Source organism: Leopardus geoffroyi, chromosome C2, assembly GCF_018350155.1.
Source record: "Leopardus geoffroyi isolate Oge1 chromosome C2, O.geoffroyi_Oge1_pat1.0, whole genome shotgun sequence".
Lineage (NCBI taxonomy): Eukaryota > Metazoa > Chordata > Mammalia > Carnivora > Felidae > Leopardus > Leopardus geoffroyi.
This window is the reverse complement of record NC_059333.1, coordinates 26,269,530-26,286,283: the sequence shown is the minus strand read 5'-3', so window position 1 is coordinate 26,286,283 and position 16,754 is coordinate 26,269,530. Positions and strand designations below refer to the sequence as shown.

The window sequence follows — 16,754 nt, the reverse complement described above, 5'->3', positions numbered from 1 at the left end:
AGTGATGGTTTGTGTTTATAGAGTAAGTCAGCTGTGGACCTTTCAGTTGTTGCTTTTACTTACTTAACAAACTGATACTGAGTGCTTCCTAGATGCAGACATTTAATATATAAGCTAAAACATCTAGTGGGTAAGGAGTGGGCTTAGCATGGCTGTTGCACAGGGGAGGTGATAATACAGAAAAGAATCCAAATCCCTGCCATCAAGAAATTCCTACAGATGACACTATTTCTGATTATACTGCCCATAGTTAACATCTCAGATAAAAGTTACCTGCTGGATATAGACTATAGTCATGTTCTCTGATTATTGAGTTTGATGCCAAAGTGTGTGACCATATTGAAGGATCAGTTGCTTTCTGTTTTCTTTTCTTTTTTAAGGTTTTTAAATTTTTTTTAACGTAAATTTATTTTTGAGAGACAGAGTGTGAGCTGGAGAGATATGGAGAGAGAGGGAGACACTGAATTCGAAGCAGGATCCAGGCTCTGAGCTGTCAGCAGAGAGCCCAACGTGGGGCTCGAACTCACCGACGGTGAGATCATGACCTGAGTCAAAGTTGGACGTTTAACTGTTCTAAGTGATCTCTATACCCACCATGGGGCTCCAACTTCCAACCCGGAGATCAAAAGTCACATGCTCCACTGACTGAGCCAGCCAGGCACCCCATGATCTGTTTTTTAAATCTGTGATTTGAGTAATTGTAGGTTTCCTGATAATACTGTGTTTTTATTTTTATTTTTTTGGATCTACAGAAAATACCATGGCATATCCAGAACTCCTGTAATGAGACAGAGGGTTGGTTTGCTTGTTTATTTTTCCTCCTGTCTTATTTTCTTTCAGATTATTTTATATTCTGGAGACAAAATTTATGATGACTACTATCAAGATCTGAAAGGACGAGTGCATTTTACAAGTAATGATCTCAAATCTGGCGATGCATCAATAAATGTAACAAATTTACAGTTGTCAGATATTGGCACATATCAGTGCAAAGTGAAAAAAGCTCCTGGTGTTGGAAATAAGAAGATTCAGCTGACAGTTCTTGGTAAGTTATTTGTTTTAAATGGTACTTGTTAAGAGGGTAGTACAACATGGTTCTGTAGGAGCATTTGAAGGAATTCGAATGTCCTCAGATAACATAGAACATAAAGCTAACATACTTTTTTGGATTAAAAAAAATAAGAGTGACTAGCTTCTTTGTGAAATTCATAAAAGAGTTTAAAGGTAAATGAAGGAGTTTTGTGATATGAAAAAAGAACCCTAAGCCAGGCATTAGGAGATGAGGGATTTTTTTTGTTGTTGTTTTTTTGTTTTGTTTTGTTTTTGTATTCTCAGATTTGCCTTGAGACTGAAATGGAATCTCTTCATTTCCTGGGCCTCAGCCTACCTTTTTGAAACAAAAGGATTTAATTATCCTTAAATCTCTATCCTTTTCCATTCAGTTCAGAAGTGTTTGTTATGGACACTTTAAGCTTTTTTCAAACTACATAACTCAATAAGTGAGATTTCTACGATGAATGGTTGGAGTGTTTAGAACAGAGAAGTGAAATATAGTAGAAGGTTGGGATAAGGTCCTTACACATCAGATAATCACTTAACCTCCCTGAGGATCACTGATTTTCATCCTTAAAGTAAAGGGATTAGATAGGTGATCACTAGGATGTCTTGTTGTCTCCATGACAGTTAAGGAGATAAGTAAACTTTCAGAGACTGCAATGTTTATTCTTCTCCAGATTCTGTGGTTGTGCACAAATACTCCTAATTCCTTCCAATCGAGAAACTGAAAGGTTATTGTTCGTAAATACACTTCTAAAATACTGCAGTAGACTTTACACAAAAGTATAACAGCTACTACATAGAAAACCACAACTGTCTAGCTCTGTTTTATGACAGGAAATTCCCTTTCTTTGTGATCTAAGGTCTCCTGGTTTGGGTTACATTTGGAGACCCACTTTGTGTAGGAATTTTGGATTGCTAGAACTGCCTAGCACACCCCTAGAAATAACTGATCAAGCCAGTTCTCTCCCACATCCTCATTCCTTTTGTTTTAGAGAACTGATCAATGTGGGGAGGATGGAAAATTGATGTATTGGATTCCAGACTCATTTAGAACATCCCTCTTTTCTAAAGAATGAGTATCAGAGCAAGTAGAGACTAGGAACAAGAATGTGGGTTTTTGTGCACTCCAGTGGCAAATTCAGGGGTGTTTTGGTTGGTATGGCAGTCTTCCACTTGAGTAGCACACCAAGGCCCTGGTAAAAGGCACTTCATCCTAAATGGCACTAGTTCAAAATGTTTCCTATGGTAATGTTGGAAATTCTAGCTCTCTGTGTCTACATTTAGTAAACATGGAGTTACCTTTCTTTTTCATAAATGTGAAAGCAGGTAAAAGTTTAATAATTTGTCTGAACTTTTATCCCAGATGCAGGTATATTTAGGATTATAACTCTGATTGTATATCTTCTTTTAACAATGCTCTCCAGAAAGCATTGTGTTAAGACATATATGGAATTTTAACTGGTCTGTGATGTACCAGTCAGACTGTACTTGGTATTGGAATTATTTGTTGTGGACCCTGAGGTGGGCAGGTACACTGGGAAGAATTTGTTGGCACACATTTCCAGAAGCAGTGTGAATAAGCACAGTGTGTGTGAGTGTGTGTATGTTCCCATCGGACCAAGTTCTGGATTGAATTTGCAGTTCCTGACTAAGGAATCATTACAGCAAAAGGCAGCTCATGTCCTAGAAGGAACCTGGGTCAGTAATAATGGTTGGCACATGATGTGGCTAAGCACATTGGTGACAGCAGCCATGACTGCCATGCAGGAACCTCACAAGCCAGCATCTCACACCTCAAGATGGGTAAGTGAGAAGCATTGACACAGTAACTCTCTTTGTTAGCTCTGGAGGGGATCACCTTGGCCAGGCCAGCTGTGAATCCAAACCAGAGAGGGAGAGACGGGTTAAGTGGAAGAGAAGAGGAGAAAGGGAAGTGATTGCTGAAGGGCAATGGGGATGACTGTGATTTGAGAGGCTGTGTCAGAGCTGGAGGAGAATTTCTTGTAACTTTCTCTTCCATCTTTTCAGATGAGTCATGGCTGCTGCTGGGAGAAACTATCAGAATTTTGAAAGTGGGGGGGGGGTGGGGAGGTGATGCCTGGCTGACTCAGTCAGAAGAGCATGTGGCTCTTGATCCTTGGGCTGATGAGTTTGAGCCCCATGTTGGGTGTAGAGATTAAATAAATAAACTTAAAAAAAAAAAAAAAAAAGAGTTGGATGGAAGCTTATCTGTTAGCTTTTCCTGAAAAATCTGTTTGTATAGTCTGGAAGAAAGATAAAACAAAGAGGCCTCTAGGGACCAGATTGAGTGTTAGTCCAGTGGAGCTCAGTTCACTTGAAGGCTTGACTGTATAATACCTTGATTTTCTTGTGGGAATCTGGAGGTGATGCCATCATGGTGTTCACAGAATAACGAGAGTTTATCTCTTGAGCCCTATGTGCTGTGTGGACATGGACAGGGATGACTGTTAGTTGCCTAGGTGTGAGGGGTGATGTGTTACTATAGCTTGCCCCATTGTCAGAGCCTGCCCAGCTCTTTCAGATATGCCAAAATTCCTGTGGCTGTAGCTCAGTAACAAAGAGAATTGATGGAGGGTTAGTGTGGTGGTCAGATATCACTACCACCTTCTGATAGGACCTCTGATAGGGCATATTATTGAGACCCTTTGGTATAAACAGACTGGGTTGTCTTGAAGAGTAGAGTAACAGTCATTCCCTGTATGTGTATAGTGCACCAGCATGTGGAGTAGCTCACTGGCCTTGAGGGGCCTGAGGGATTTGCAATCCATTGGTAAGGAGTGTGGCATTTGTTTCCCATTTGTTGCTTTGAAATGATTTTAGTTTTATAGAAAAGTTTCTCCAATAGAAAATGGATTAAATTTAAAAAATCTGTAATTAAAAAAAATATATATATACACATACATACATATATGTATGTATGTATGTGTATGTATCTTGGGACCATTTTTGAGACTATGCAAATATCTTGTTTCTCCTCAGATTTTTGCCCATTGATTTCTATGTGTGACTTCACCTGGACTCGGTATTTTTGTTGTTGTTACATAAATTAATCCATTTGTTATAGGCTAGCGGTGTTTCAAATGGTGAAACTGATCTACTGGTCTTTTTATCTTTCTTTTCTACAGTGTTTATTTTTGAGAGAGCAAGTGAGCAGGGGAGATGCAGAGAGGGAGGGAAAGAGAATCCCAAGCAGGCTTCATGCTGTCAGTGCAGACCCTGACATGGGGCTTGAACTCATGAACCATGAGATTATGACCTAAACCAAAATCAAGACTCGGACACTCAACTGACTGAGCCACCCAGGCACCCCTGGTCTCCTAGTCTTTGAAGTCCTTTAGTCTTGTGATGGCAAACTTTACTGTGATGGCAGAAGTGGTGTTGTAGGTCCAGTAATCACTGGCTACCATTTCCATGTGGGAGCCACAGTACCTGGTTCTCACAGCTCTTCCTTTCATCTTGATTTTGCCACAGTGTGCTTAGTGTGCTGGCTTATTTCTCATATTTACCAATAGTTCCGACCTTCTTGTGTTTAGCCATGTTACTGCAAACTAGATCTAAGCCCAGGAAGCCTGGTATTTTGAACCAAGCAAAAATAGCTTTCCTGGATGAATGATGTGATGATAAATTATACCCTGTCCCATATAGGAATTTCGAGTGTTCTTCCTATAGACTGATGTAGGCCACTAGCATGGAGGGGTGATGATGCAGGACATATGGAGTACAGCACTAGTAGACCTTGAGACACTGCCCAAGTGCAAGGTGATAGACATGCACCTTTACTTGAGGACTGTTGGCTATGCTAATAATCATGGAGGCAAATGTTCTGGGGACAGTGGCCAGGTGTCCTGGAACTCCAGGCCAAAGAAACATTAGAAGACAAGACTTTTCTGTGTTCCTTTGTGGTTTCTTTATCTTTCTTTCAGGATAGCCACTCCAGAGTGACACCCAGAAGCCAGTGTTGGTGAAGTCTTATTCTGATATAGAGTATGGATCTCAAGCTCTGTGACAGCCACTTTAAGTAACTGCCCGTTATTGGATATGTTGGTTTATGGGAAAGAGATATTTTCAGGAGAAAAGATGAAGATTAGGGTTAGAATACTTGGTACCAATAGATAATTTGATGTAGAAAGGATTGCTTTAATATCTCACTTACTGCTAGTTTATGTAATAAAAGGTTTATTTGGTAGTTTGAAGAAATGGAGAATAAAGCTCATTTCAGTGGAGATTCACAGGGTGAAATGATTTGCATTAGACTGAATTAAAAGTCTAATTGATGTAGTCCCCAGAGCGACTGACCAACCTGAAAAAGAAACAAATTTTCTTAGGAAATCATCAGTGCATTTAAATAAATGCATGTGTTGATCCTTATTAAAAAGTACAGTCAGTAAGAGATGGCATGGAGAAATAAAATCAGATTTAAGGATTATCAAGAAATATGTGAAGTGAGATCATGATTGACAACCTTAAAGATGCCCCCAACAATTCTGTTGGCCAACTTTGGAAAACCATTTGCCCATTTTTTATTGAGTTAAACATGCATTTACCATGTATGACCCAGAAATTACCAAGAAAAAAGAAAACATGTATCGATATTTATGTACTATTCAAACAGCATTTGTAATAGCACAAAACTGTAAAATCCATTTACATTTTGATAGTAGTGAAAGAATAAATGCCCATTCAGGACTGAAAGAATAAAAATGAGCTCAGGCTAAAAAAGAAAAAAGCAGTCGTGCTACTTATCAGGCTGGGAAGATGGATGCCGATAAAAGCCAGCTGCAGAATTCATAGGGAACACAGTTTCCAAGGTTGTGGGGGCAGGAGTAAACTGGAGACCACTGTGGCCTCCCCCGTGATGCCCCCACTTTGCACTACTCCTCTTTTCCTGGGGCACTCCATTGCTAAATGGCCCTCATCTCCAGTTTAATCCCTGCTTCTCCTAATCCTCCCTCAGAAACATCATCTGATTTAGAACAGGTACACGCTTCTCTCAGACCGTCCTCAGAATCTTTCATAATCCCTCCTCTCTTGCCCAGTGACATGCTATGGCTCCTTATAGTGCCTTCCTTATGGGTCACTCACCCTGATGGTGGCAGACTACACACCTCTCCTGTTCCGTTTAGCTGATTGAGTTTTAGCACTGGCCCTAAAACTGGAAACAGTGTTCATTAGAAGGTGAATGGATAAGCAAATTTATGTTATAGTCCATCAAAAGATCAAGCTCAGCATTGAAAAAGAATGAACTACTGATATATGCAACTGCATGGGTCAGTCTCAAAAGCCTTACGGTGAATAAAAGGAACAAGACAAAAGGTAAATGTGTATTATTCCATTTATATGACTCTATAAGAAGTGGAATGAATCTATAGTATGATAGAAATCTGATCAGTGGCTGCTTGGGGTGTGGCATGAGATCTCAACATGAGGGAACTTGCTTGGAAAAGGATTGGACCCGTTCTTAATGGTGGTGCTTACACATTCATTAAACCTGATCATCCCACAAGATTCAATTGTGTTGATTTTATTTTATGTACATTGTGCCATAATAAAAGTTCAACAGAAGAGTATGAAATCTAAGGTGTTAATCCAGTGTTTGGAGTGAGTTGAAAGTAATGGGTTTAGCAGCTGCTTAAACGGTTACCTAGAGAGACTTGGAATATAACCTCAGGTTTACCTTTTTATAACACTGCACTCTGGATAGTTTGGGGTTAATGTAAATGCAGTGTTAATTGGTCCTGGCTTTGGTAAACATATGTATCCCTATTATCAGCATTGTTTATTATAAATCCGTCGATTGGTGAGGTAGCAGCACTGGGAGAGATATGACGTGGTGGATTCTGCCAGAGGGCTAACTACCTGTCACCCAGTTCAGAAGAATTAGGTAAGGAGTGGAGGGAGGCAGAAGCTTCCTTGAGTCTGAAGTGGGTACTGTTCGCACCGTCCTTTCTTTTTTCAGATGTGCCCTTTGGAAAGGGGTGGGGCACAGAGCTACCACCCGGGATGCCTGAGCTCATTCTTGCCTACTTTGTTTTGGATAAAGCTGAGTAAACTGGTGTTGATAACCTATTACAGTCTTTCAGTCCCATCAACTCTGGACTCAGGATCACATGATTATGAGTCTGTGGTTATGCGACACGCTGTGTGTTTAATCCTTGTAAACATAAATTCTGTTCTCTTACATGAAGTTACATTTCTTTTCTCAGTTAAGCCTTCAGGTACAAGATGTTATGTTGATGGATCAGAAGAAATTGGAAGTGACTTTAAACTAAAATGTGAACCAAAAGAAGGTTCACTTCCATTACAATACCAATGGCAAAAATTGTCCAACTCACAGAAACTGCCCGCCTCATTGTTAGCAGGTACTGGTGATTTTGCAGTTGTACTATGTGCCTTTGATTTGTACTTAAGTCTGGTTAGGGGTGTGTGTGTATGTATACATATTTTCAAATTCCCAAATACCTTCCCTTTTCTGGATTCCATGAGAATTATTCAGTGTTTTATAATGACAACTTAGTGTCATATAATGTTAATGAAAATATTTTTATAGTGATTTCACTGCTTAGGATATAATAATATTTTGTTTCATACACACACACACACACACACACACACACACACACACATATATTAATGTTTATTTATTTTGAGAGAGAGAGAGAGAAAATGAGCCAGGGAAAGGGCAGAGAGGGAGACAGTTGGAGAGAGGGAGAGAATCCCAAGCAGGATCCACACTGTCAGTGCAGAGCCCTACACGGGGCTCGATCCCATGAACTGTGAGATCATGACCTGAACCAAAATCAAGAGTTGGATGCTTAACCAACTTGAACTCAGCACCCTGAGATCAAGAGTTGCATGCTCTGCCAGCTGAGTCCAGCAGATGCCCCAATATTTTTTATAATTGTTGTGGCTCTGCCTCAGCTGAGACCTTACCTGGCTAAGGCAGTTGTGGTTACTGTCACTGGTGATACAAATGAACTGGAGGGACAATTACAGTTGGTCCTTGAACAACACAGGTTTGAACTGTGTGGGTCCATTTGTATGTGGATTTTTTACAGTAGAATACTGTAAATGTATTTTCTTTATGATTTTCTTACTAACATATTCTTTTTAGCTTATTTATTGTAAGAATATGGTATATAATACACATAACCTAGAAAACATGTGTTAATCGACTGTTTGTTACTGTAAGGCTTCCAGAGTCAAGAGTAGGCTAATTATAGTTACATTTTGGAGGAGTCAAAAGTTATACCCTGTTCTTCAACTGTGCAGTGGATCAGAATGCTTAACCCCCACCCCCTTGTCCAAGAGTCAACTGTGTTTGCATTCTGGAGACCTGCAGATGTCTCCCTGGCAATTTATTCTGTTTCCAGGTTCAGCTTGTCTCACTTTTTTTTATTTTTATTAAAAAAAAAAATTTTTTTTTAATGTTTATTTATTTTTGAGACAGAGAGAGACAGAGCATGAACCGGGGAGGGTCAGAGAGAGAGGGAGACACAGAATCTGAAACAGCTTCCAAGTTCTGAGCTGTCAGCACAGAGCCCGACGTGGGGCTCGAACTCACGGACTGCGAGATCATGACTTGAGCCGAAGTCAGACGCTTAACCAACTGAGCCACCCAGGCGCCCCTCAGCTTGTCTCACTTTTACCTGGGTTGTCAAGCTTCATAAGGGCTTGTCTTTACTAAAAATTTAGCAATACAGTATTGTAAAAGTGGGTTTTGCCACACACACACACACACACACACACACACACACCCTTTTTTTCCTCCTAGAAATGACTTCACCTGTTATATCTGTAAAAAATGCCACCACTGAGTACTCTGGGACATACAGCTGTACGGTCACAAACAGAGTAGGCTCTGATCAGTGCCTGCTGCGCCTGGATGTCGTTCCTCGTAAGTACCTTCTTTCTGTCTGTTGTGATGATGTTTGTTTCCATGGGCTTTATACAGCTTCCTTTGGTTCAGTCAGCAAGTGTGTATTAACAGCAAGGGGATGCCAACTTTTAGCAAAGCACCCTGTGGCTCAGTGATTAGCTATTGTAAGTCATGGAAAGGAAAAAAAAATACAGTATTAATAAGATCTTCATTACTGTAATGACATTAAGAAGCTAAGAGTTGTCAAATCGACTCTTGGACCATGTTTCGCCATTATAAACACAAGCTATTTAGAATATTCTTATATGCCTGCCAAGATAGCTGTGAATATTAAAATCTTTTAGTTTTATAATTTTTATGCTTGAAATAGATTATACATTTCAGAAAAAAGTTCTTTCAGTGGATTTTCCCACTGGACCAAAAACTAATTAATTTGTCTCCTAAAGTTAATATATGCTATGAACTCTGTCAGTGTGTATCCTTACCTTCAACATGACTAGATATAGGTTTTTGTTACTATTAATTATTTTCTTATTAACATCTTGTTCCAGCTTCAAACAGAGCTGGGACAATTGCAGGAGCTGTTGTAGGGATTTTGCTTGCTCTCGTGCTCATTGGCTTTATCGTCTTTTGCTGTCGTAAAAAGCGCAGAGAAGAAAAATATGAAAAGGAAGTTCATCATGATATCAGGTAATTAAGTGACATAAGACTTCAGTGATATAAACTAAATTGATTTGGTTTCCAAAGCATGAGTTCTCTTAACCATCTGAAGCATTTACCACGTTAAGAACTGGGTAAAAGCTGTAGCTCTTCCCCTCAATGCATTTGAAGGCTTTTACTTTCAATTTCGAGGGTGCAGAATCCACCAACCTCCATTGTGCCCTCCCTTTTGCCCCAATATTGAATCCTATCGTAAGGGCCTCTGCAATACTTATCTCTAGACTGCCTGCCTTCTCCCAGTAAGTGCAGGCATGAAATTTAAAAAAAAAAAAAAAAAAAAATGAGGGGCGCCTGGGTGGCTCAGTCAGTTAAGCATCCGACTTCGGCTCAGGTCATGATCTCGCGGTCCATGAGTTTGAGTCCCACGTTGGGCTCTGTACTGACAGCTCAGAGCCTGGAACGTGCGTCAGATTCTGTGTCTCCCTCTCTCTGCTTGCCCTCTATCTCTCTCTGTCTCTCAAAAATAAATTAAAAAAAAAAAAACAGATAGTAAGGTTTGAAAAGAAAGACCTGATAGTATCAAGTGACATAGGTAGTTTATAGTACTGTTGATAATGTGATATTATTTTATTTTTTAACATTCTAAGCCAGTAGATCTTAACTAGAAGTGCATATTGTGTTATAGAACTTTTTTAAAAAATGATAACATGACCTAAATAACATCCAGGAAATAAATTGACATTTTGATAGGTCTAGCATGGGGTCTGGGCACTTGAATTCTTTTTTTCTTTTTCTTCCTTTCCCCCCTCCCTCCCTGACTTCCTTCCTTTCTGTCTTTCTTTCTGTCTTTGCATCCACACCCAGCTTGATCCCACAACCATGAGATCATGACCTGAGCTGAATTCAAGAGTCTGATGCTTAACCAACTGAGCCACCCGGGTGCCCTTGGGCACTTGTATTTTTAAACTGCACCAGAGGTACTCATATATATTCTTTGTCAGTGTTTGGTGTGAAAATTCTTATGCCTAAATGCTCAGCTTTTGCAAATTTAAATCTGCTAAATTTTCAGCTAAGGTCTTAGATAAGTAACTTTCATAACAAAAAGGTTTTTTTTTCTTTCTTTCCTTCTTTCCTTTTTTTTTCGGTGGAAATACATCTGTGAGTGTTAGTGCTTTATCAACTACAATGTGTTGCCTGACTCTAACTAGACTATCTTAATCAGTGATAGTAGAGTATGAAGATATTTGAGGTTTGTTCCTTATAATACAACATTATAGAAGCATACATTTTTGTAAAAATTACATTTCTGTGTGGAGATACACACTCTGTAAATGATAGATTTTGGACAAATACACAGTTCATGACATTGTACCTTACTGTGCTTGCTTTATTTGTGTCACACACAGTTTTATATACCTGGTACTTAGAGGATCTTTTCTCACTCCTGTCCATTTTTCACAGCTTATATAACTGTAGGTTTTTAGAAACTTGTTCTTTAACCTTGTGTTGGGATCTTTGCTTTCTAGGGAAGACGTGCCTCCTCCAAAGAGCCGCACATCCACTGCCAGAAGCTACATCGGCAGCAATCACTCATCCCTGGGATCCATGTCTCCTTCCAACATGGAAGGATATTCCAAGACTCAGTATAACCAAGTACCAAGTGAAGACTTTGAACGCACTCCTCAGAGTCCGACTCTCCCACCTGCCAAGGTAGCGGCCCCTAATCTAAGTAGGATGGGAGCAGTGCCTGTGATGATTCCAGCACAGAGCAAGGATGGGTCTATAGTATAGAGCCTCTGTGCTTTCATCTAGGCTTTCCATCTCTCTTTCCTTCTCTTCAGATAGGGAAGCCAGTTCCGTTTTAAATTCTGCTACCAGCCTCAAAATAGATCAAAAAGAAGTTAACTGGAAACTGAGAGTTATACTTTAAAAAGTTTTGTTTGGGGAAAAAAAAATAATAAAAGTTATGTTTGGTTATTGAAATAGTAAAGGCATTGAAGTCACTAAAGACATTCACCATCTGAAAAAAAATTTCCTTTAGGAGATTGATTTGATAAGATTTCTAAATATTAATACTTAAAATATAGCACTTTGAATATGAAATCATAGGTGAAGAAATTGGTGAACTTACATGCACTCTGAGTTGATACTTGAATCATCTGAAAGTGGTACTTACTTTTTTCTACCATTATTTTTAGATTGCTTTTCTCAATTTGTGATCAGATAGTTCCCTCCAAGTTGATAAAGAAATATTCATGGCAGAAATATTTATGATACACTTATGTTTGTTCTTTTTATAGCTTCTTAGAAAAGTCATTTAAATATGAGTTTGAAATCCTTCTAATAACATAGAAAACAGTACAGTATTCTAGAAATTGCTACTTTTACTTCAGAATCATTCATAAACCTTGTCTATGAAATGATTTCTTAACTATTTAGTTGATAGACTGCTATAGGCAACAGGGACGCAGTAAGCTCTTTTATATGCTAAAATAATGGAGCATCTCTCTGATTTGTTTAGAAAATTTGCTGTCAGCTACATACAGCAATGACACTAGTTAGGGGTGCAATAGTGAGTATGGGTTTTGTTGAGGAGTAATCCGAAGGCCTTGAGGCCTATGATGGTCTTCAGAACAATGACCAGCCAGAAACAGGATGGAATATTTTGCAGTTCCAACTAAATACTAGCCCTGGACAAGATATTTTTCTAACAAAAATTATGGCTCATGTATTAACAGTTTGAAATTCCCTAATTATGGGTTCCAAATTTAAAAGCATTTTTTACCTGGTTGGTTCAGTGTGGTTGTTTTTGGTGGGGGCGTGGGGGGTGAACTTTGTGGTTGGTATTGCATATTATGTGTTCTAGAAACATGTAATCCTAAATTTACCCACTTGAATTTAGTCCCCGGAGGATATTTTCTTTCTAGACTCAGAAGATGAAATAATTTTAAGCTAGTAAGTGTCCTCCATCAGTTCTGTATTTCAGACTTGGGAGGGTGCATAGCTGCTCTTGTGTGGCCAACATGTCTGTGTAGTTGCAGAAAATGAAGGTGAGCTTTGAAAAGAATGAGCCTTAGTTTTGTGAAAGTGATTTATTCTTAATAAAAAGCAAGAAATGAAAGGAAAAGGAGTAAAAGGTATACTCTTAACTGCCAAATGTGTTAAATACTGTGGTAGTAGAAGAAAGTGAATTTCTTGTATTTCCCTTAAGATTGTGAGGGAGTGTGGATATAGTCAAATGAGCCAACAGTTTTCTTTTATAGTAAATAAGGTTTGCAATAAATATTTCACTAGCTCTAAAACCTTTTCCCTAGATTTTGGTAGGGAGTTGGTTTCTGTAGATCTCTTTGGGTGCTGTGGTGGTAAATGCTACATTATAAATTAATGTTGGTATGAATTTGAGATTAGGCAGAATACGGTGTATACTTTATAATTAATGGTGAACTTAAGCTGAATGTCTGTGTAATGGATTAGTGTATAGTTTTATATATTTGGAAGCATTTTTTTTAGGTAGGTTTTTAACCCTACATAATATTGCTTTTATACTTGTGTTAACATTTTCATCTGTGCCTTTGGGTAATTTAATTTTTATTATGAATTTCTGGTGCCTATGAGCTAGCTATCACCTGAAAGGTGCTTAGAGGTGAAGGTACTGTTCCTAAAAAACACATCACTGTGACACGTTTCTCTTTTCATACTTTGAATCTTGCCTCCTCTTCTCTATTCTTTTTGGGTGCAGCTTAACTGTGTTATTCATAAAGATTTTAAAACTTCAACACCCCCAACACTCTTTGTGTTTATGGTTTTATAACAGTAGCTATTTTTGAATGCCAGATGTCTGGCCTGTTTTATATGACAAAACTTATAAGATAGTATAAGAATAAATAACATCACAAAGTTCAATTAATAAAAAAAAAAAAAAATCTGGTCCTTCCTGTTACCAGTTTTCATACAGTGTCAGTCAGTCTAAGTAGGAGTTACCATAATAGGTGGACATGTAAGACTTTCTAGTGTAGGATTTGGCTATAAGTAAAGTCCATACCACCTACAACCTGAGAATGGAGCTTGTAAAAACATCAGTTGCGTGACCTGAAAATGAAAAGACTTGCCGGGTGTGATTAAATTTCAACGACAGAATTCAGTTTGAGACTTAGTTCTCCAGCTGCTCTCATTGTAAATTTCAGTCTAATCCAAAAGTCGGATGGCACTGATAACTTCCCAGATAATTCTCAGTGATAATTCAGTTGAACTAGAGATCGGGTATTTGTTCTTTACTATTGGTAATCACCAAGCAGTTCAGCCAAAAACTGTAATTCGTGCGTTTCCATCAGAAAGCCAGTGTCCGTCAAGATGGGCACTGCATCTGTGAAGACAAACAGGTTGATTCTACTGTACCCTTGAAAGACTGGACACCATCTTTTTCAGTTTCATTTGAATCATTTGAAAAGAAACGAAAGTGTAGAGTATGAGTTCTGTGCTTTAAATATGTAGTTTACTGGTTTTCTTTTTCTTTTTGGCAATCTTAGCAGTATTCCTGTTAGAGAACCCCCACAATTTCTTACTGAAGACACTGACCAGTTATTCCAGGCGAATAACTTCCTTTAAATTTGGGCTATTTACCATGGAGTTGTTACAATGGAAACAGAGCCTGAGTATGTCTGGGGGGGTTAAATGAAGAAATGCAGTTAGATTATGGATATGAAGAAATAGTTGACTTTTGTTAAAAATCATTTTTAAGATTGAGTTCTGGAAGTTTGGAGCAAGTGAAGGGGCAAGTAAACGTGATTAAATATAAAAAGAACTTGCTGCATGAAGTTGGATATCAAATTCTATAATGTATGACTTCTTAAAATAACTGTTTTGTCTTTTTGTGTGCGTGTGGCATGTAAATTTGAAGTTCTATGAATGTTTAAAGTTTTTTTTTTCTAATCTCTTCAATTTCCACAGTGTTTAGGGCTGTCAGATGCCTTATTCCAGTGTGAACAGAAAAAAAAAAATTTATGTGGTTAATGCTTTGATGTAAGGAGTAGTTGTAGAAAATGTTGGCACAATTTTAACTTTTTAGTGGCTTGTGACATTATATATATATATATATGTACATATATCTTTATAATAGCCATGTGTTTAGTAGTATAAATGTTCTGGGCAAGTTTTAATATTTCAAATGCCTTTAGACTTGGAATAGAGGCAACACATTCTGCAGTTGGATTTTTTATTCATTTGCCTGTTTTGACACTAAAAAAGGTCTATAACTGAGCACAAATTCTACAGTGTTACAGAAGCAGGGAAAAATAATAAATTTGTGAATTGTGGTTCTGTTTAACTTATAGATATCAGCAAATATTTTGCTTCATCTAATCTCATATTAAAGTTACTAAAATTATTATTTAAAATTATTTAAAATCAAGTTTAAAAAATACCTTATTTTGTAATTTTAAAAGTGTGATGATGTCCGTTGGATTTGGCTTTGGTCACGAACACCAAAAGCTCCAATCAGAGAACTCTGTTTTCTGCTAATTTATTCAATGGGAAGTGTTAAGAGAACCACAATTTATTCACTTACTCTCATTCCTAACTGTGAACTTTTGTGATAAATACACCTGTACTACTGATAAAAAATATTTTGACACTTCACATATGCAAGTAGAGAATTGATAAGTGTCAGTTTCAAAAGTGATTTTGTATTTAAAGTTTCTGGCTTAAGTATCCAATGGTGCAGATTTTGAAATTTGTAAGAACAAAATTTGTTTTTAAAAAAACAAAAACTTGCTCTAGTTTTGTGACCTTGTGTACTTTTGAAATAAAATGAAGAAAGCAGTTTTCTGCCTCGTGTGGCTTCATTGTGCCTCTTGAGAAATGTCTACTTTATAAAACCTCAATAATGCTATTCCTCAGGGTTTCCTTTTCTCCTCCCCTCCTTGCATCCTTTATTGAACAGAATAAAGATCAGACTATCACACTTCATGAAAACATGTCAAACATACTTCTCTTTCCCCACTCTGTGCATTTACATGACAGCATATAGCATAATGTAATATTTGGGGTTGAAGCCTCCACAGAGTTTGTGATCAGTTCACAGTTTGGAGCATGAACTCAAATTTGAGTACTCCAAGAGTAGCATTAAGTACATACACAGCTAGTTATGGTTCATTGATTCTAAACAGTGACTACAGGAAACAGAATGAGGTAGTAATACCTCTGTAAGAAGACACTTAGGAATGTTTTGTTTAGTGCAGGCTTTTTCGATCTTCCCACTTGTAGCATTTGGACTGGATGATCCTTTGTTGGGAGGAACAGTCTGTACGCTGTAGTATGTCGAGCAGCATCCCTGGCCTCTACCCACTAGACGCCAGTCGCATTCTTTCTTCTTTCCCGAGATGTGACAGTCAAAAATGTCTCCAAACTTTGCCACATATCCACTGGGATGGGGGGCAAAATTGGTTTAGTTGAGAACCACTGGTTTATATTAATGTGAAATTGTCTGCTCCTAGATTAAAAGATTAAAAGATAAAGATAAAAAGATTATAAAATAAGTCTTGTAGTCAGACATAAACTTCTGCTCATTACTGTATGCTTTACTTAGCTTCAGTTTCCCCGCTGTTTAAAATGGGGATACAAATCCGTCACAGGGGATGTTGGATGGTTCTAAAGAGAGAACTGATAGAATAATGAAAATTCTTTGCATTTGTCCCTCATAGCTGGGATGCTGATAGGGATTCACAGATTTTCAAAGAATCAAGATTTCAATAAAATATGCTAAGTGAAACTACTGAGTATAATTTAATGCCTTTAATTTAGTCCATACTTTAATCTTTTTAAAAATTTTTTAATGTTTTTATTTATTTTTGAGAGAAAGAGACCCAGAACAAGTGGGGGAGGGGCAGAGAGAGAGAGAGAGAGACACAGAATCTGAAGCAGACTCCAGTGTCTCTCTGAGCTGTCAGCACAGAGCCCGATACAGGGCTTGAACTCATGAACTGTGAGATCATGACCTGAGCCAAAGTTGGATGCTCAACCGACTGAGCCACCCAGGCACCCCTCATATTTTAATCTTAATTAGCCAGATCACATTTCTGGCTAATTAAGTACCAAATGGCAAAACTGATGAAATTCTTGAAATTTGAGATAAAATTGAATA

At 38.1% G+C, this 16,754-nt stretch overlaps 1 protein-coding gene across 5 annotated transcripts in view; it reads left to right on the top strand.

Moving 5' to 3' along the window:
* CXADR (CXADR Ig-like cell adhesion molecule) overlaps positions 1–16,754 on the top strand; it is a 57,100-nt gene that overhangs the window by 27,525 nt on the left and 12,821 nt on the right. For 3 of the 5 annotated variants that reach the window (XM_045501601.1, XM_045501600.1, XM_045501597.1), the window contains 5 exons: positions 841–1,045; positions 7,284–7,439; positions 8,852–8,974; positions 9,508–9,646; positions 11,143–15,433. In XM_045501601.1, coding sequence (XP_045357557.1) covers positions 841–1,045; positions 7,284–7,439; positions 8,852–8,974; positions 9,508–9,646; positions 11,143–11,407 — 888 coding nt within the window. In that variant the 3' untranslated portion in view covers positions 11,408–15,433. Of the gene's footprint in view, positions 1–840; positions 1,046–7,283; positions 7,440–8,851; positions 8,975–9,507; positions 9,647–11,142; positions 15,434–16,754 lie in introns of those variants that run through there. The other 2 variants (XM_045501599.1, XM_045501598.1) reach the window with 1 other exon arrangement.